At 44.2% G+C, this 20,226-nt stretch overlaps 1 protein-coding gene across 4 annotated transcripts in view; it reads right to left on the bottom strand.

Annotated features, from left to right (window-relative positions):
• The window catches only part of map3k5 (mitogen-activated protein kinase kinase kinase 5), a 301,679-nt gene that overhangs the window by 177,149 nt on the left and 104,304 nt on the right, over positions 1–20,226 (bottom strand). For all 4 annotated transcript variants that reach the window (XM_070885461.1, XM_070885460.1, XM_070885463.1 and 1 more), the window contains exon 4: positions 5,678–5,871. In XM_070885461.1, coding sequence (XP_070741562.1) covers positions 5,678–5,871 — 194 coding nt within the window. The remainder of the gene's footprint in view (positions 1–5,677; positions 5,872–20,226) is intronic.

The following is a 20,226-nucleotide window of genomic DNA, read 5'->3' as shown; positions in this document are numbered from 1 at the left end:
ATCTCTACAGTACCCACCCAGGCATTGTAATGATGAAAGCGATAGCCAGATGTGGTGGCCCGGTATAGATGCAGACTTAGAGTCCTGCGTGCACAAATGTAACACATGTTCACTGTTAAGCAATGCACCCAGGGAGGCGCCTCTAAGTTTATGGTCTTGGCTCCCCAAACCGTGGTCTAGGGTCCATGTCGACTATGCAGGCCCGTTCTTAGGAAAAATGGTCCTAGTGGTTGTAGATGTGTACTCCAAATGGATTTAATGTGAGATAATGTCAGCAAGCACGTCCGCTGCCACCACTGGAAGCCTGCGGGCCATGTTTGCCACGCACGGCTTGCCTGACGTCCTTGTGAGTGACAATGGGCCGTGCTTCACCAGTGCCGAGTTCAAAGAGTTCATGACCCGTAATGGGATCAAACATGTCACATCTGCCCCGTTTAAACCAGCGTCCAATGGTCAGGCAGAGAGAGCAGTGCAAACAATCAAGCAGAGCTTGAAGAGGGTAACTGAAGGCTCACTGCAGACTCACCTATCCCGAGTCCTGCTTAGTGACCGCACATGACCCCATTCGCTCACTGGGGTTCCTCCTGCTGAACTGCTCATGAAAAGGGCACTTAAGACAAGGCTCTCGTCAGTCCACCCTGATCTACACGAACAGGTAGAGAGCAGGCGGCTTCAAGAGAATACATATCATGATCGCGCAAATATGTCACGCAAAATCGAGATTAATGATCCTGTATTTGTGTTGAACTGTCGTGGCCAAGGGGGGAGGCCATCTTAGACTGGGTGTTGTGTAATGAGAGGGGATTAATTCACAATCTCGTTGTGTGAGGCCCCTTGGGGAAGAGAGTGACCATAATATGGTGGAATTCTACATTAGGATCGAGAATGAAACAGTTAATTCAGAGACCATGGTCCAGAACTTAAAGAAGGGTAACTTTGAAGGTATGAGGCGTGAATTGGCTAGGATAGATTGGCGAATGATACTTAAGGGGTTGACAGTGGGATGGGCAATGGCAGATATTTAGAGACCGCATGGATGAACTACAACAATTGTACATCCCTGTCTGGTGTAAAAATAAAAAAGAGAAGGTGGCTCAACTGTGGCTGTCAAGGGAAATCAGGGATAGTATTAAAACCAAGGAAGTGGCATATAAATTGGCCAGAAATAGCAGCGAACCTGGGGACTGGGAGAAATTTAGAACTCAGCAAAGGATTTGTGAAAGGGAAATCATGCTTGACAAATCTTCTAGAATTTTGTGAGGATGTTTCCAGTAGAGTGGACAAGGGAGAACCAGTTGATGTGGTGTATTTGGACTTTCAGAAGGCTTTTGACAAGGTCCCACACAAGAGATTAATGTACAAAGTTAAAGCACATGGGATTGGGGGTAGTGTGCTGACGTGGATTGAGAACTGGTTGGCAGACAGGAAGCAAAGAGTAGGAGTAAATGGATACTTTTCAGAATGGCAGGCAGTGACTAGTGGGGTACCGCAAGGTTCTGTGCTGGGGCCCCAGCTGTTTACATTGTACATTAATGATTTAGACGAGGGGATTAAATGTCGTATCTCTAAATTTGCAGATGACACTAAGTTGGGTGGCAGTGTGAGCTGCGAGGAGGATGCTATGAGGCTGCAGTGACTTGGATAGGTTAGGTGAGTGGGCAAATGCATGGCCGATGAAGTATAATGAGGTCATCCATTTTGGTGGTAAAAACAAAGAGACAGACTATTATCTGAATGGTGACAGATTAGGAAAAGGGGAGGTGCAATGAGACCTGGCTGTCATCGTACATCAGTCATTGAAGGTTGGCATGCAAGTACAGCAGGCAGTTAAGAAAGCAAATGGCATGTTGGCCTTCATCACGAGGGGATTTGAGTACAGGGGCAGGGAGGTGTTGCTACAGTTGTACAAAGCCTTGGTGAGGCCACACCTGGAGTATTGTGTACAGTTTTGGTCTCCTAACTTGAGGAAGGACATTCTTGCTATTGAGGGAGTGCAGCGAAGGTTCACCAGACTGATTCCCGGAATGGCGGGATTGACATATCAAGCAAGACTGGATCAACCGGGCTTGTATTCACTGGAGTGCAGAAGAATGAGAGGGGATCTCATAGAAACGTTTAAAATTCTGACGGGTTTAGACAGGTTAGATGCAGGAAGAATGTTCCCAATGTTCGGGAAGTCCAGAACCAGGGGTCACAGTCTGAGGATAAGGGGTAAGCCATTTAAAACCAAGATGAGGAGAAACTTCTTCACCCAGAGAGTGGTGAACCTGTGGAATTCTCTACCACAGAAGTTGTTGAGGCCAATTCACTAAATATATTCAAAAAGGAGTTAGATGTAGTCCTTACTACTAGGGGGAATCAAGGGGTATGGCGAGAAAGCAGGAATGGGGTACTGAAGTTGCATATTCAGCCATGAATTCATTGAATGGTGGTGCAGGCTCGAATGGCCTACTCCTGCACCTATTTTCTATGTTTCTATGTTTCATCAATACCGGTTGAGAAATTACAGGCCCCATCCCTTTTAATGCCCTAATCTGTCTACAAATATTCTTAAATTGTCCTCAACAAATACAATATAAACTCGAAATTGACCGCAATGTGATTAGATGATTGGCAATATTCTAAAACGCCCTTGAAATCATTCACAGATTACTTCAGTGCTCCCATCCACTTCAAGCAGCCTTTTATTAAATTTCCTCCAATTTACACAATGGCGTCCATACTGCCGGGTTAAGGTCAGGTGAGTGCAGCTTTTCTTGAGCGTCTTTTTGGTCGAGTGATCATTTGGGCGCAATATGGGCAAAATGCCAAAAGTAGTGCTCGGTGATAAGGCTGGCGATATTTGGGCGCTAGTTTCCATTCTAAACAGTATTCTGGGCGTTGCACGAATGACGACTTCAGATTTTATTTTTAAAAATAGTCTGGGCGATTCAGCTCAGTCCTGTATGCTGAAAGTTGCGCCGGTGATAAACGGGTGCTCGTTTCCATTTATCAAATATGGGCGATAAACAGCATATCGGCGTTTATATGGGCGCTAAATGGGTGAGTATGTGCCGAAAGTCTAGCCTTGGAAATGTTTTTTTTGCCATACTTGGGGCCCCCAAAAAGCGGGCGTAACTCTTCAAGTCCACCAAAAAAAAACTTTGGGGAAAATTGAGCCGTTTATTTTAGTCCTGATAAGCTCAATTTACAATTTTAACAGCATGCATAAACCTAGCTATAACAGAGCTCAATTATCTTGTGACTGACACATTCCTCATTTTAAATCGGTAGAAAACATGAGCATTCGAATCTTGGTAAAACACATCTCAAAAATTGTTACACTTACAGGATTTTACCAAATAAAGATTTTGTGCAGTTTTAATAATTGTAAAATGTTTTGACCATGATTTCAATGGAGAAACACAATATAGAAATTAAGTATATAAGTGTTATTAGCACAGACAAAAACTTACTGAATTTTTGAATGTTTTCTCTTTCTAGTACCAAGTATAAAGAAGAAATGCAATTCGTGTTTTATTTAAGAAATGCAAATATTTACTTCTTGCTAGCTGGTCTTTCGTTAGCACACGATTCCGAGTAAGAAAAGCTACGGTTACAGAAATTATTTAAACTTCAGGCGGGTTTTGGTTGGATGGTCAGAGGAGTTGGAAACTCACGTGCTCTTGCAGAAATCAGGCCCAGGCTATTGTATCTCCCGAGCCTCATAGTTGGTCCGCTTCCCACCCAGAATGAGCAGGAAGTGGGTGGGAAGCTGCAGCTGGCCTGAAGAAAATCAGCCAGCCCATGGCCACAGGCAGGCAGACATGTAGGCGTTGGGAAGGGTGTTCCGAGTGGGTCTTGCAGGGGCAGGAGAGGTCTAAACTCCTGCTCCTTTTGGCCCCGAAAAGAATAGTACAAAACTTACCTTGCAGGACCTCTTCTGACCGGAGACATGGCCAGGTTCCCTGCTCAGGCCAGCAATAAAATTGCAGTCAGTGCTTCATGATGTCATCAGAGTAGCCTAATCTGCATATTTAATTAAGGAACCTACCAGCTTATGGGATCCCGGCTAAGCGACCTAGGTGATTTTAACTCTTCACCTATCAGGTTTCTGCAGGGCAGGTAGGGGTAAAAATTGCGCATCGCCTTCCTAGATTTGCTACAATCGCAAACACCAGTGAAGAAAAAATAAATTGATACAAAAATTACAACAACAACTTGTATTTATATAGTGCCTTTAACGTAGGAAAACATCCCAAGGCACGTCACAGGAGCCTTACAAAACAAAATTGACACAGCCACATAAGCAGAAATTAGGGCAGATGACCAAAAGCTTCGTCAAAGAGGTAGGTTTTAAGGAGCGTCTTAAAGGGGGAAAGAGAGGCAGTGAGGCAAAGTGGTTTAGTAAGGAATTCAAGAGCTTCGCGCCTTGGCAGCTGAAGCGATTAAAGTCAGGGATGCTCAAGATGCCAGAATTAGAGGAGCGCAGATATCTGAGAGTTATGGGGCTGGAGGAGATTACAGAGCTAGGGAGAGACGAAGTTATGGAGGGAATTGAAAAAAAGGAAGAGAATTTTAAAATCAAGGCGCTGCTTAACCGGGAGCCAATGTAGGTTAGCGAATACAGGGGTGATGAGTGAACAGGTCTTGGTGCGAGTTAGGACAGGGCAGCAGAATTTTGGATGCCCTCAAATTTATTGTAGGTAGAATGTGGGAGGCCATCCAGGAGTGCATTGAATAGTCAAGTCTAGAGGTCAAACAGGCATGGTTGAGGGTTTCAGCAGCAGATGAGCTGAGGCAGGGGTGGAGTCGGGGATGCCACAGAGGTGGAAATAGGTCGTCTAAGTGATGGCACGGATGTGTGTTCAGAAGCTCATTCGAGGTCAAATATGACACCATGGCTGTGAACAGCCTGGTTCAGCCTCAGACATTTGCCAGAGAGAGGGATGGAGTTGGTGGCTAAGGAAAGAAGTTTGTGGCGGAGACCAAAGATAATGGCTTTGGTCTTACCAATATTTAATTGCAGAAAATTTCTGCTCATCCAGAACTGGATGTCAGACAATTTAGAGACCGTAGAGAGGGTCGAGAGAAGTGGTAGTGAGGGAGAGCTGGGTATCGTCAGCGTACATCTGGAAACTGACAGTGTTTTCGGATGATGTCGCTGAAGGACAGCATGTATTTGAAAAATAGGAGGGGGCCAAGTATAGATCGTTGGGGGACACCAGAGGCAACAACGCGGGAGTGGGAAGAGAAGCCATTGCAGGTGATTCTCTGGCTACGGTTAGAGAGATAAGAATGGAACAAGGCAAGTGCAGTCCCGCCCAGCTGGAGAGAGGCGTTGGAGGAGGATGGTATGTTCAACCGTGTTAAAGACTGAAGACAGGTCGAGAAGGGTTAGTTTTGCATTGTCACAGTCACATAGCAAATCTATAGTAGTCCTCATCTCAGGACATTTGCCTCCACCTGCAATGGATATTCATTCAAAGCTTGAAAGAACAAATTCTGACTGCTCTGGCTTTGGATTATTACCTTGGCACATTGAGGAAAATTATTGAATAAATAAACACATAATTTACAGACAGTTGAACAAGCAAGCATTTGCATACTATTTTACAACTCCATCAAATACAGAGGCTTTCTTGGAGAAACCTTTTTTTGGTGCAGGAACATTATATTTGTGTAAAGAAGCACCTACCAGCAGCTGATGTGTGCAACCTTCAGCAACTGAACAAAGCGATCCACTAACGGCATGCAGATAGGCCCAAGCAACAACTCAAAATTCGGCTGCATTAGCTCACTCAAGCCCTTCATGTAGCTGCTCTCACAACAGTATACCTTGTTGTGTGGAGTCACCATGTATGGTATAAAACTGTAGTTTCCACAGGATGTCTGTAACAAAAAGGTATAGTTGCACCAGTCAGACACATATTTCCTCATATCTTAATAAATTTGAAAACAAGTCTACTTCTTTCCCCCTCACCATTTCTGTTGTCTCCAAATAATACAGCAAAGGTAACTTTGATACATTATATCCACATAACATTTGCCACTGAAAAGTGTATCACAGAATTTCACAGGCAAGAGCAAGGACTATTTTCAAATGAACCAATAGATTACCCAATGCCACCAGGACAAAACATCAGTTCAAGTGTCCTCTAACGCAGGCATTGGAGGCTTTGCCCAAAATTGTGAAAATTAATGGCCAGGGTCCTCACAAACACGCAATCTACTGTGAGTTAAATAGAAACATTGAGGAGGTCTCAATAAGCTTGCTAGGTTAGATGATTTTCTGCATTGTAGGCAAGCATCAAGCAGTAGCATGAAGAAAGCCAATTAAGTGTATGAGAGTTCGTAATTATGAATAAAGTAAATTAATTTAACATGCAGTCTCATTAGGAACAGCGTGCATTACATGCAGACATTGGATTTACTCTGGATTGATGTTAGAGGCGTTTTCGTGCAAGAAATTCACAATCAGCCTTATTTACAAAAGGAGGTTTGTTTAATATACACACTGGACTGATTCCACACATCCAAGATCTAAACAGTCATCACAAATAAGATTTTAGATACTGCCCTTATGAATGTTGCAAGTACAGTAAAGCTTAATTTACGGATTTGTATAAGCATGTTTGAAATGACTCCTCCAATGAACTGATCTTGCTGCACAATACTTGGGAGAAACACAATGCCACTTTAAGATGAAGACAATATAAATCATGAATCATTGTACATATTGGCTTGTAACGAATAAAAGGAACCTATTCTTGATGTTGAAATATGCAATGGAAGAATGACAATCCATCAATAGATATGGTATTTGTCAACTGGATACAATATTAGGCTCTGATCCAGTCAAATTGCTGCAGAAATTACTTCTGTAAATAAAACTAAATCAAATTATGAACTACAAAAATAATCACAAATGCTGCAAAAAAAACCTCATGTAGTATTTGCTCATTTTAGCAAAAAACTTACTGATTTCATTTAAATCTTGGAGGGTGATCTTTTAAAGATAAAGATGTCACCTCAATTTCCTCATCTGTATGTGACCTTTAAGCAGAATCATATTCTCATCTGAACAGGCAAACAGGAAGCCCCTAATGGAGCAACATGGCATGTTGTTCTTACACTACTTGAAATGTTAAATAAGGGAATAATTTTTTGGTGGGTTATCTTGTTTTTACAAATGTGCACAAGTGTTTCCAGCATTTTCTATCTTTACATTCTTTTCTTGTTGCAGGTTAGTGTTGGATAAACCACACTCCCAGTCTATGGTACAGAACTAAATCGAGGTTTTGGTGTCTGCCCTTTTAGACAGCATTTATAGTTCAGTGCAGTCTAGATAAAACAGATAAGTTTCAAGCTTTCAATGTTCTCTTACGAGTCACTGTGATTCTCCATGAAAACAGAATTCTGATCCAAATGTCACACCTTCTGAACATAGTTGGACCAGGAAGACCCAAATCTGACCAGGAAATATTTGACGGAAACAAATGGGAGCAAAAAAGCAGAGGACTGCCATCCTTCATGGGTACCAGGCATAAATATGCAGCCATATTAATCAGAAATACAACTCACATAAACTTCATTTTACATTTTAGTCAGAACTTGTGATCATGTTTTTTTATATAAAAAGTAGATACACAAAAAGGAAAACACTGAGGGGGGAAATTGGTCTAAATAAGTTGTGTGAAATCTAGAAGAACATCTAGAAACCAAAAAATAATAATGAATAGTCAGCATGGATTTCAAAAGGGAAAGTCTTGCTTGACCAACCTCACTGAATTTTTTGAAGAGGTAACAGAGAGAATAGACAAGGGTAATGCAGTTTATCGAGATTTTCAAAAGGTCTTTGATAAGGTACCACATAACAGACTGATGAACAAGGTCAGAGAATGCTGGCTTCAAAATAGATAGCAGAGTAGGGGTAAAAGATAGCTATTCACAGTGGCAGAAGGTGGGTAGTGGTATTCCATGAGAATCAGTACTAGGACCACTGTTGTTCACAATTTATATTAATGATTTAGACTTTGGAATCAAAAACACAATTTCTAAATTTGTGCATGACACCAAATTGGTGGAGATAGTCAAAACTGAGGATGGCAACAAATTACAAGAGGACATTAATAAACTTGCAGAATGGGCATATAATTGGCAAATGAAGTTCAACACAGATAAATGTGATGTATTACATTTTGGGAGGAAGAATAAGGAGGTCACTTATTACTTGGAAGGTACGAGTCTCGGTGGGGTAGAGAAAGAAAGGGATCTTGGAATATAAATACACAAATCACTAAAAGTTGCAACACAAAGAAAGCAAACCAAGCATAAGGGTTTAATTCTAGAGGTACAGAATTGAAAAGTAGGGAAGTTATGCTAAACCCGTTTCAAACCTTGGTTAGATCACAATTAAGAGTACTGCGTACAGTTCTGGTTACCATATTATAAATCGGATGTAGAGGCACTGGAGAAGATTTACAAGGATGGTACCAGAGATGCAAGGGTTTACATATTAGGAAAGGATGAACAGGCTGGGTCTCTGTTCTCTTGAAAAAAGGCTGAGGGGTGACCGAATAGAGGTCTTTAAAATTATGAAAGGTTTTGATCGAGTGGACATAGAGAGAATGTTTCCATTTGTGGGGAAGAGCATAACTAGAGGCCATCAATATAAGATAGTCACCAAGAAATCCAACAGGGAATTCAGAAGAACCCAAGGAGTGATGCGAATGTGGAACTCGCTACCACAGGGAGTGGTTGAAGTGAATAGTATAGATGCATTTAAGGTTCCTGCACCAGATAAGAGCCACAAGGTTGGGGTTAATATATTATATGTTTCTATGTATGTTTCTATTAGCATGGATAGAGGATTGGCTAACTAACAGAAAGCTGGGATAAATGGGTAATTTTTAGGTTGGCAAACTGTAACTAGTGGGGTGCCACAGGGATCAGTGCTCGGGCCTCAACTATTTACAATTTATAGTAATGACTTAGATGAAGGGACCGAGTGTAATGTAGTCAAATTTGCTGATGATACAAAGATAGGTGGGAAAGCAATTTGTGAGGACGCAAAAAATCTGCAACGGGATATAGATAGACTAAATGGGCCCAAGTTTCCACACGATAAAAAATGGGCGCCCCTCCGAGCTGGGCGCCCGTTTTTCACGCCTAAAACGGCGCCGGAAAAATAACTCGCGATTCTGGAGAGCCCTGCAGCTCCTTGTCTGTTTGGCACGGCGCCCAGGGGGCCGGAGCCTACACTCGCACCGATTTTGTAAGTGGGAGGGGGCGGGTACCATTTAAATTAGTTTTTTTCCTGCCGGCAACGCTGCGCGTGCGCATTGGAGCGTTCGCGCACACGCAGTGTGAAGGAAACATTGGCACTCGGCCATTTTTGTAGTTCTTTGTAGCTGTTTAGTTTTTGAACATTTTTTAATAAAAGCACATTGCCATCAGCACATCAGCACTGAGAAGGCTGCAGGAAGCCTCAGAAAGTTGAGGCAGCCGTTTCCCGACAACCTCCCCCTTTTGCCGTCGGGAAATGGCTCCTCAATTTCTGAGGCTTCCTGCAGCCTTCTGTCTCCTTCCCTCCCTCCCGCTGTCTGGAACGGCTTCCTCCCCCCCCGCTGCGCTCGGTCGGTCGGTTGGGTCCCTCCGGCCCGCTCGCTCGCCCGCCATCTGGAACGGCTCCCCCCCCGCCGTCTGGAACGGCTCCCCCGCTGCCCCCCTGCGTTCGGTTGGTTGGGTCCCTCCCCGCCGTCTGGAACGGCTTCCCTGCGTTCGGTCGGTCCCCTCCCTTCCGCCGTCTGGAATGGCTTCCTCTCCCCCCCCCTGCGTTCGGTCGCTCGCCCGCCCACCGTCTGGAACGGCTTCCTTCCCCCCTCCCTCCCGCCCGCCCGCCGTCTGGAACGGCTTCCTCCCCCCCCCGCCCCCGCGTTCGGTCAGTCGACCGGTTCACTCCCTCCCTCCCCCGCGTTCGGTCGGTTCCCTCCCTCCCGCCCGCCGTCTGGAACGGCTTCCTCTCCCCCCCACCCCCCCCCCCCCCCCCCAGCGTTCGGTCGATCGGTTCCCTCCCTCCCGCCCGCCCGCTGTCTGGAACGGCTTCCTTCCCCCCCCCCCCCACACCCTGTGTTCGGTCGGTTCCCTCCCTCCCGCCCGCTGTCTGGAACGGCTTCCTTCCCCCCCCCCCACACCGTGTTCGGTCGGTTCCCTCCCTCCCTCCCACTCGCCTTCGGGAACGGCTGCTTCGTTTTGTGAGGCTTGCTGCAGAATTCTCCGTGGCTGAAGCACTTTCACACAGGTAGGAAGATGGTTTATTTAATCTTTTCTTTGCTTATAAATGTTTATTCAGGTTGGATTTATTTGTATAATATTTGTAGAAGTATAAATAAGGATTTATTGTAGAATTTAATGACTTCCCCCCCCCCCCCACCTCGTTCTGGACGCCTAATTTGTAACCTGCGCCTGATTTTTTAATGTGTAGAACAGGTTTTTTCAGTTCTACAAAAATCTTCACTTGCTCCATTCTAAATTAGTTTGGAGTACGTTTTCACTGTGGAAACTTTCAAATCAGGTGTCAGTGGCCGGACACGCCCCCTTTTGAAGAAAAAATTCTGTTCCAAAGTGGAACTGTTCTACCTGACTAGAACTGCAGAAAACAAAATGTGGAGAATTGCGATTTCTAAGATAGTCCGTTCTCCACCAGTTGCTCCTAAAAATCAGGCGCAAATCATGTGGAAACTTGGGCCCAATGAGTGCGCAAAAATTGGCAGATTGAGTACACTGTGGGAAAATGTGAGGTTATGCATTTTGGTAGGAAAAATAAGAGAAAAAATTATTTAAATAGGGAGGGATTACAAAATGCTGCAGTACAAAGGGATCTGGGGATCCTTGTACATGAGGTTAGCATGCAGGTAAAGCAAGTAATTAGGAAGGCAAATGGAATGCTGGCTTTTATTGCAAGGGGGATGGAGCATAAAAGTAGGGAAGTCCTGCTACAACTGTATAGGATGTTGGTAAGACCACACCTGGAGTATTGCATACAATTTTGGCCTCCTTATTGAAGGAAGGATATACTTGCATTGCAGGCAGTTCAGAGAAAGTTCACGAGGTTGATTCTGGAGATGAAGCAGTTGTCATATGAAGGTTGAGCAGGTTGGGCCTATATTTGTTGGAGTTTAGACAACTGAGAGGTGATCTTATTGAAACGTACAAGATTATGAGGAGCTTGACAGGGTAGATGCAGAGAGGATGTTTCCCCTCGTGGGGAATCTAGAACTAGGGGGCAGAGTTTCAGAATAAGGGACTGCCCTTTAAAACGGAAATGAGGAGGAATTTCTTCTCTCAGTGGGTCGTGAATCTTTGGAATTCTCTACCCCAGAGAGCTGTGGAGGTTGGGTCACTGAAAATATTTAAGAAGGAGACATATTTCTGAACAATAAGGGAGTCAAGGATTTTGGGGAGCTGGAGGGGAAGTGGAATTGAGGCCAGGATCAGATGAGCCATGATCTTATTGAATGGCGGAGCAGCCTCGAGGGGCCAAATGGCCTACTCCTGCTCCTATTTCTTATGTTCTTATTTATCATTGCAGCTAATTTAACCCTTTTGAGTTCAATGGTTGCAAGTGAAGTGATGCACCAACCTCCCTCTTTCTTATGCATGTACATGTATATGCCACACATATGTACACACAGATGGGTGAAAACCTTACAATATAAAATACCCATCATATAACTAGACGTCCAGATAGCGTTCAGTATAGTTGTACATGAAAAGATATGTTTATCCCAGGTAAAACTTGGAAATGGTTCAGGGATCGGCATTTGTATAGCGTCTTTCACAATCTTAGTATATCCCAAACTGCTTCACATGGATGAAGTACTTTTGAAAAGTAGTCACCTTTTTAATATTGGACCATTCAGTAGCCAATTTGCACACAGCAAAATCCCACTAAAATAAATGATCAGAAAATCTGTTTGTGATGTCAGCAGAGGGATAACTTTTGATCAGGACACCAGGGGAACTCCCCTACTCTTCTTCAAATAATGCTGCAGGATCTTTTACATACACACAAGAGTGCAGACAGGCCCTCAATTTAATTCTGCCAGTGCAGCACTCCCTCACTACTGCATTGACGTGTCAGCCTAAATTATGTGCACAAGTCTCTAGAATCCACAATCTTCTGACTCAGAGGCAAAAGTGCTACCACTGAGCCAAGGCAGACACTAAAAGAGAGGAAGCAGCAGGTCATTATTTAAGAGTGCGATGTTGAGCTGAGGAGCTGTACTGAGTGGGGTGCCCCTGGATCAGTGCTGAGTTTCCTTCTGGTTCTGATGTTGATAAACAACTTGGATTCAGAAAAGCAATGCAAGTTGCTTAGATTCTCAAGAGGACACCAAACTGGTGGGAGGCATGAAAGTCTGCTCCAGCAGTCGAGTTACAGAAGGACTTAGACAATATTTGTAAACTAGTAGATAAAATTCAATGAAGGCCAGTACAAGGTGTTACACATTGTAAGAAATAATAATGGGGGACATACTTCCTTAATGTATGATGTCAAATGAGCTGAGGAAAGGCTGAATGAGACGGAGGGGTGATAGTACAAGTCAACACTGATAAGAGTAACAACGACTCTCTTAAGGAGCTCTTGATCATAGTTATATCATACCTCCGTGCAGTCCCGCTGGTAACATTACATTGGACGATGAAATGATTAGTCCCACAGAAAACTTTGTGGCCTTTTTTTGGTGAGAGCTCTGAATCACTATATTTGTGACAATATTGTTATGTTTTCACGTTACTTCCATATTGATTGGACAAATCAAATTGAGGAGGAGTTCATAGAGTGCATAAGGGACGGGTTCCTTGAGCAGTATGTAACAGAACCAACCAGGGGGCAGGCTATCTTAGATCTGGTCCTGTGTAATGGGACAGGATTAATAAACTATCTCCTCGTAAATGATCCGCTCGGAATGAGTGATTATAGCATGATTGAATTTCAAATTCAGATGGAGGGTGAGAAAGTTGAATCTCTAACCAGCGTACTAAGCTTAAATAAAGGAGACTGTGAAGGTATGAGGGCAGAGTTGGGTAAAGTGGACTGGGAAAATAGATTAAAGTGTAGGACGGTTGATGAAATGTGGTGTACACTTCAGGAGATATTTCACAACTCTCAAGAAAAATATATTCCAGTGAGGAGGAAAGGGTGTAAAAGAAAAGATAGCCATCCGTGGCTCACTTAAAAAAAAAAGGACGGTATCCAATTAAAAACATGGGTATGCAAAGTGGCCAAAACTAGTGGGAGGACAGAAGACTGGGAAGCTTTTCAAAGCCGGCAAAGAATGACGAAAAAAATGATTAAGAAAGGGAAGATGGACTATGAAAGTAAACTGTCAAAAATATAAAAACATATAGCAAGAGTTTGTATAGGTATATAAAAAGGAAAACAGAAACATAGAAAATAGGTGCAGGAGTACGCCATTCGGCCCTTTCAGCCTGCACCACCATTCAATATGATCATGGCTGATCATACAAATTCAGTACCCCATTCCTGCTTCCTCTCCACACCCCTTCATCCATTTAGCTGTAAGGGCCACATCTAACTTTCTTTTGAATATCTCGAACAAACCGGCCTCAACAACTTTCTGTGGTAGAGAATTCCACAGGTTCACTATTCTCTGAGTGAAGAAGTTTCTCCTCATCTCCTAAATGATTTACCCCTTATCCTTAGACTGTGACCCTGGTTCTGGACTTCCCCAACATCGGGAACATTCTTCCTGCATCTAACCTGTCCAATCCTGTCAGAATTTTATATGTTTCTATGAGATCCGCTCTCATTCTTCTAAATTCTAGTGAATATAAGCCCAGTCGATCCAGTCTTTCTTCATATGTCAGTCCTGCCATCCCGGGAATCGGTCTGGTGAACCTTCGCTGCACTCCCTCAATAGCAAGAATGTCCTTCCTCAGATTAGGAGACTAAAACTGCACACAATATTCAAGGTGTGGCCTCACCAAGGCCCTGTACAATTGCAGTAAGACCTCCCTGCTCCTATACTCAAATCCTCTCGCTATGAAGACCAACATGCCATTTGCCCTCTTCACCTCCTACTGTACCTGTGATAGAGAATTCAAACAGGCTGCATTTAGACATGTTGAGAAAACACAGACTCCAATGACTACGTAAAGTTCAGCATGTTGCATTAAGTCATCAATCAACTTGACATTTTAGGACCTTGGGTAGCGAGCCAATTAAAAGGTTAAAAGACTATTAATTGAGCCAATAAGGTCAAAGAAGGCGAGTTCTTTTCTGTAAATTGATCCAGGTATAAATACAGCCATTTTGACCATGTGGTCCCAGAAGAACAAAGACCTGGCTTAAAGCTAAGAACTTGTTACTGCTGTCTGCCAAAAATAAAGAAGTTAAAACTACAATCGGAGTTCGTATTTCATTGGAAATTAAGAGATCTAACAATTTTGGCGTCACGAACAGGATCGCTGAGGAAAGAAATTGAATTTTGGACATCGGACCTACATATTGAGGTAAGGACACCTCTTTTTAAAAGTCCTTGGTCAAAAGTCTAAATTCGCCTCTCCTTCTACGCGATTCCGAAAGCCTCCGGTTTGCGAACCCTCCGGTTGGTAGTCGGCTCAAGGTCCCATAGACGTCTAAACTTCGGCGGTGTGTTAGTTAATTAATCACCGACCTATTGAGCGGCTGGAAAGCCTACGACTCGAGACCCCAGTAAAGAAATTATGGCAGCAGGAGATAAGAACAAAGAATTGCCTACAACTGTTAAAGGTGGGCAGGCACCGCCTGAGGTTTCGCTAGATGAAATCCTCGAACAGTTGAAAGAATACATAGAGCAACAATTCAACTTATCTAAAACCTGTATTAAGATCGAACAAAAGTACGGAACCTCCAAAGGACAATGGTCCTTGGACGAGATTAAAAAGGTCTGGGGAAAAACGACCCGTATGAAAAATAAGGAGCGAACTGGATGGTCCCTAGCGGTTATGGGAAAGATCCGAAATCGGAATGAAATTATAATGCGTTCCCAACATGATCGAGAACTGACCAGTACAAAGGACCAATTGCAAGCTGTTTGTGCACAGCTGCGACAGAAAAAACTTGAACTTGAAAAGCTGGAAGCGGAAGTTAAAGATCTTAAAGGTGAAATTAAAGAATGGAAAAAAATCATTAGGTTAAGAGACAGTAATAGGAAAAGGAAAATGTATTGATCAATTCCCAGGGTACCCATGTTTGGATAAATTAAAAGCGCAAACCCGAAGACACGACCGAGGAATAGATACGAATTCTGAATCCTCCGACAATACAGGGTCGGAGGATGACGAATTAGGGGTGCGCTTTGCCCCGTTTAAAAAAGGACGAGTTGTAGTCAAATCAGAAGAGATTGCGGATGAGGGCGGAACCAAAAAAACAAAGAAAAGGGTGTATGAAGAATACTTAGTTCATGATCCGGCAGACCCAGAGAAAATTGATAAATGGTCCAAGGAATTGCCCAATCCAAAGAAAGGGGGTGTAAAAACGTGGGACCAATTGGACCGCTTAAGAAATATATATCAACTTCATCCCTGGGACGGAGTGCAAATTTTGACCATAATGGTGCCAAAAACACAGGGAAGAAAATTGCACGACAAGGTAGAAGCAGCTTTCGGGCAGAATGACCAAGAATTAGACGCAGGATGGGAGGCGATTAAACACTGGCTGCAAGCCTTCAGTCCAGCTAAGACAGACTGGGGAAAAATTGCAGCCTGCCAACAGATAAGAAAGAAGGTCACTGGGCCAAGACGTGCAAGGCAAAACAGAAAGATCGTGGCTGGGGAAGAGGACGCAGCCAGGGATACAATTCAGCCAACAAGCCAGGCTTGTCACAAGATAACGACCTCATAGAAGCATTTAAGCGACTGACAATACAACAACAGAAGGAGTTACTTGGGATAGCAAAAAACGATTAGAGCCCACCCTGGCCCCCCTCCTCGCACTAATACAACAAAGGGGAGATGGGCTATATATAACTGTGAGGGTGGGCGATAAGGATGTGGACTGTCTTTTAGACACAGGGGCGGAATTAACATGCTTACCCCTACAATATGGAGACTTTTTGCCGTTGGATGGTAGGGCACGTACAGCCTATGGAGTTGGGGGCCATAAAATGGAAATTAAAAGGACAACACCGGTACTTATAGGGCTGGGTCCACATGAATTAACCACGCCGGTCTGGATAGGCCCAGTCGATCAACCCCTTTTGGGAATGGACGTTCTAATCCAAATAGATTCACCATTGCATTTCGAGGATGGTCGGGTGACATGGTCAATTAGAACTTTGAAGAAAGAAGAATTGAAGGAACACCCGATATGGGCTAAAGCTAAGAACGATTGTGGCCTATTCCAGATGGAGCCTGCGTCATTTACAGGGACCAAGCCTCCATGCACTAAACAGTATCCCATCAGTCCAACTGCCATCGCGGGAATCTTACCGGTTATTCAGCAATTGGAGAAACAAGGGGTGCTTATTAAAACGCATAGCTCCTCCAATAGCCCCGTGTGGCTGGTACAGAAATCTAATGAGACTTGGCGTTTGACTGTCGATTATAGGAAAGCTAACCAGTGTATTGATCAAAAAGCTCCTCTGGTCGCAGATCCCTCCACCATTTTTAATGCCCTCAAACCGGAACATAAATATTTCTCGGTTTATAGATATGGCCAACGGATTTTGGTCGGTGCCTCTGGCACTGGAGGTTTGACAGTGGTTTGCTTTCACGGTCCAAGAACAACAGTATACTTGGACCCGGTTACCGCAGGGTTTCCACAACAGCCCTACGGTATTCCACATGGCTTTACAAAGCCATTTGCGAGAATTACCTCCCCTGTCATCCACAGTCACCAATATGTAGACGATATCTTGCTAGCTTCAAACACGGAAGAACAGCATGAACAAGATTTACGAGCTTTGCTGGATTACCTTCGGCTGAAAGGACATAAAGCCAGCATCGACAAAGCAGAAATATCCCAAGAAGAGGTTGTATACCTGGGACAAAAGATTTCACAAGGAAAGAGAGAACTTACCCAGGATAGAACTGCAGCCATTTGGGCTGCTAAAAAGCCCACCACTATTCAGGAACTAAGGTCTTTTTTGGAATTGTGTAACTTTAACAGAAATTGGATTGACTCCTTCACACAGCTTGCTCAGCCACTGAATAATAGTTTAAAGGGGAAACGTGCCTCTAAAGAAGCCATCACCCTCACTAAAGAACAGCATGAGGCCTTCCTGAGTTTGAAAAAGGCTTTGTGTTCGGCACCGGCTCTGGGAATCCCCGACAGTGGTAAGCCATTTACCCTGTTTGTCCATGAGAAAGAAGGATATATGACAGCTATACTGACACAAGAACATGGGGATCGGCAAAGACCTATTGGTTATTATCCGGCAAAACTGGATGCGGTAGCCCTCGGATGGGGAAGTTGCCTAAGGGCCATGGAAGCTACATGTCGAGCGGTAATGATCACTGCGGGTCTAGTCCTCGACCAAAAGCTGATTGTCAAGTGTCCCCACACCGTACACGCTTTGCTGTCTATGAATAGAATGTCTCAGGTGACAGCAGCAAGATGGACCCGCTGGACAGCAGTTTTGGAAGCTCCTAATCACCATATCGTCCGGGTCAGCCCGGTTAATCCCACAACTATGCTCCCGATGTCAGAATCGAGGGAGCAAGAGGGGGGAGAATGTGAAGAGCATGACTGCATGGAGATTTTAAAAGAAACAGAAGAAGCAGCCTTAGCAGCTGAGCAGCCTCTGCACAACCCAGACCTCATCCTGTTTACAGATGGTTGCTCCTTTGTTGACAATGGTACCAGAAAAGCAGGATGGGCAGTTACAACCTTATATGGCAAAAGGATGTTTACCCTCGGGAACGTCAGCACAACAGGCCGAGTTACGGGCCCTGTCAGAAGCATGTCGAATAGCAGAAGGACAGACAGCTAATGTCTACACAGATTCACGTTATGCTTTTGGAGTCGCTCACGACTTTGGTATGTTATGGCGGAAAAGAGGATTCCTCACTGCTGCTGGTACACCTATCCGAAATGGAAAAGAAGTCCGAGACTTACTGGTGGCCATACAATTACCTCAGGAAGTGTCCATCCTGAAGTGTAAGGCCCATAACTAAGGAAAATACCACAGAAGCACAGGGAAATGCCCTAGCTGACCAGGGAGCTAAAGAGGCCACCTCACAGGGCGTTCCTCCAGAAGAACCAACACAGATGTGCAGATTGAAAGCACTCAGGACTCTGACACGAGACCTTCAAACAATGCAAGGTGAGTGCTCCAGAGAGGAAAAATGGACATGGATTGAGGCAGGAATTAAGCTATGTGAAGATGGTGTCTGGAGACAAAGAGTTACCGACAAGCCAGTGGCGCCACAAGCGCTTATGCCTTTTTTAGCCCAACAGATCCACTCGTGGGGACACTTGGCCTCACAACAGATGACGGCACGGTTCCAGAAAAGCTGGTGGGGTCGGGGATTTAAAAAACATGCCCAGCTGGTAGCAGACCGCTGTGTGGTCGGCCAGAAAAATAATTCTGGACCCATCACGGTAATGCCGCAAACAGGCCCCCTGCCCCTGTCGGACCATTCCAGCATCTGCAGGTTGATTATATATCTCTTCCTTCATGCCAAGGATACACTAACATTCTTGTCATGGTCGACAGATTCTCTAGATGGGTAGAAGCTGTCCCAACTAAAAGAGCCACAGCCAATCACACTGCAAAGGTCTTGTGTTAGGATTACATTCCCCGATGGGGAGTCCCGAGTAGCATTGACTCAGATCAGGGAACACACTTCACAGGTGCTATCTGCCAAGTAGGTTACTGAACATTACGTGGGATTTACACTGTCCTTATCACCTACAATCATCAGGACAAGTAGAACGAATGAATCAAACTCTGAAACAACGGCTTGCCAAATATCACCAAGAAGGAACACCATGGCTCCAGGCACTACCAACAGTGCTATGTAGCATTAGGGCAACCCCGAACAGAACTACAGGTCTAAGCCCATTTGAAATTATAACAGGAAGACCCATGTCGTTGCCAGGAACTATCAATTTCAGGAAAGCTGATGTTCACTTAATGAGTGACACTTTGTTATCATATTGTCAGAACCTAACCAATGCTATTAGTTCTGTTTCCCGACAGGTATCGGCAGCTTGGGGTAATCCACCCGAAGGAGGACACGACATCATCCCGGGAGTCTGGGTGTATGTGAAAAAGTTGCATAAAGAACCTTTGGGTGCCAAGTGGGAGGGACCTTATCAAGTGTTATTGACCACCCAGGCAGCTGTTAAAGTCCAAGGAAAGAAAGCCTGGATCCACGCTTCACACGTTAAACGAGCACCCGTAACTGAAGCTGAAATCTAATAAGGACAATTACTTTTTGCGAAAATGTATAAATTTACTGTATTATTGATTGTAGGTATTCTAGGCATAGGCCTACTTCTTACTAGCCGACCTTCTGCACCAAAGGGAAATAGTAGGGTAAGCAAGGGAATTACATGTAAATACCTTTTTATATATGTCATACATTTATGCCAAACAAGATAACATTTCCAGTTGTTGGGTGTGTGTGCATATTCCTATTCACTCAAAGGGAGGGATTCCCTTGAGGCCAGTTCCCTTGAATATCTCGGAAATGGCCGAGTGGATAATTAATCAAAATAAAACAGGCAATGCGTTTCAGGATACGGAAAACTTGGCACGTAAATGGAAGTCAGCAGGTTACAATCTGACTACCTTTGAAGGGGGATACCAACCGTGCTACAATAATTCCAAACGGCTCCCATTTTTTGTTATCACTAATACAACGGGAATCGGAAGACCAGGGGAATCGGTCTGTCTGATTAGAAACATCAAAGGAGGCCAAAATATGGGGTATAGTAACTGCTCCCGGAATTATAACATAATCAAGCCACGGAACCGTCCAAACTGGGCCGATGTGGGAATTTTTAACGTAACGGGGATTCTGAATAAAACAGATGGAGAAGCCTGGACAGGCCCCGGAGTGTTGCTGACAAAGAAACAGCTAACATTCATTGCGCATAATGGCACCTATTGGGTGTGTGGCCACAAGGCCTACCCTTGGCTGCCCCAGAATTGGATGGGATCCTGCTATTTAGCCTACATTGTGCCTTATATGTATCATATAAAGTCACTGTCGGAACATTTACACCGT

This window comes from Pristiophorus japonicus, chromosome 7 (genome assembly GCF_044704955.1).
Source record: "Pristiophorus japonicus isolate sPriJap1 chromosome 7, sPriJap1.hap1, whole genome shotgun sequence".
Lineage (NCBI taxonomy): Eukaryota > Metazoa > Chordata > Chondrichthyes > Pristiophoridae > Pristiophorus > Pristiophorus japonicus.
The sequence above is the reverse complement of the archived record's forward strand: the minus strand, read 5'-3'. Positions and strand labels throughout refer to the sequence as shown.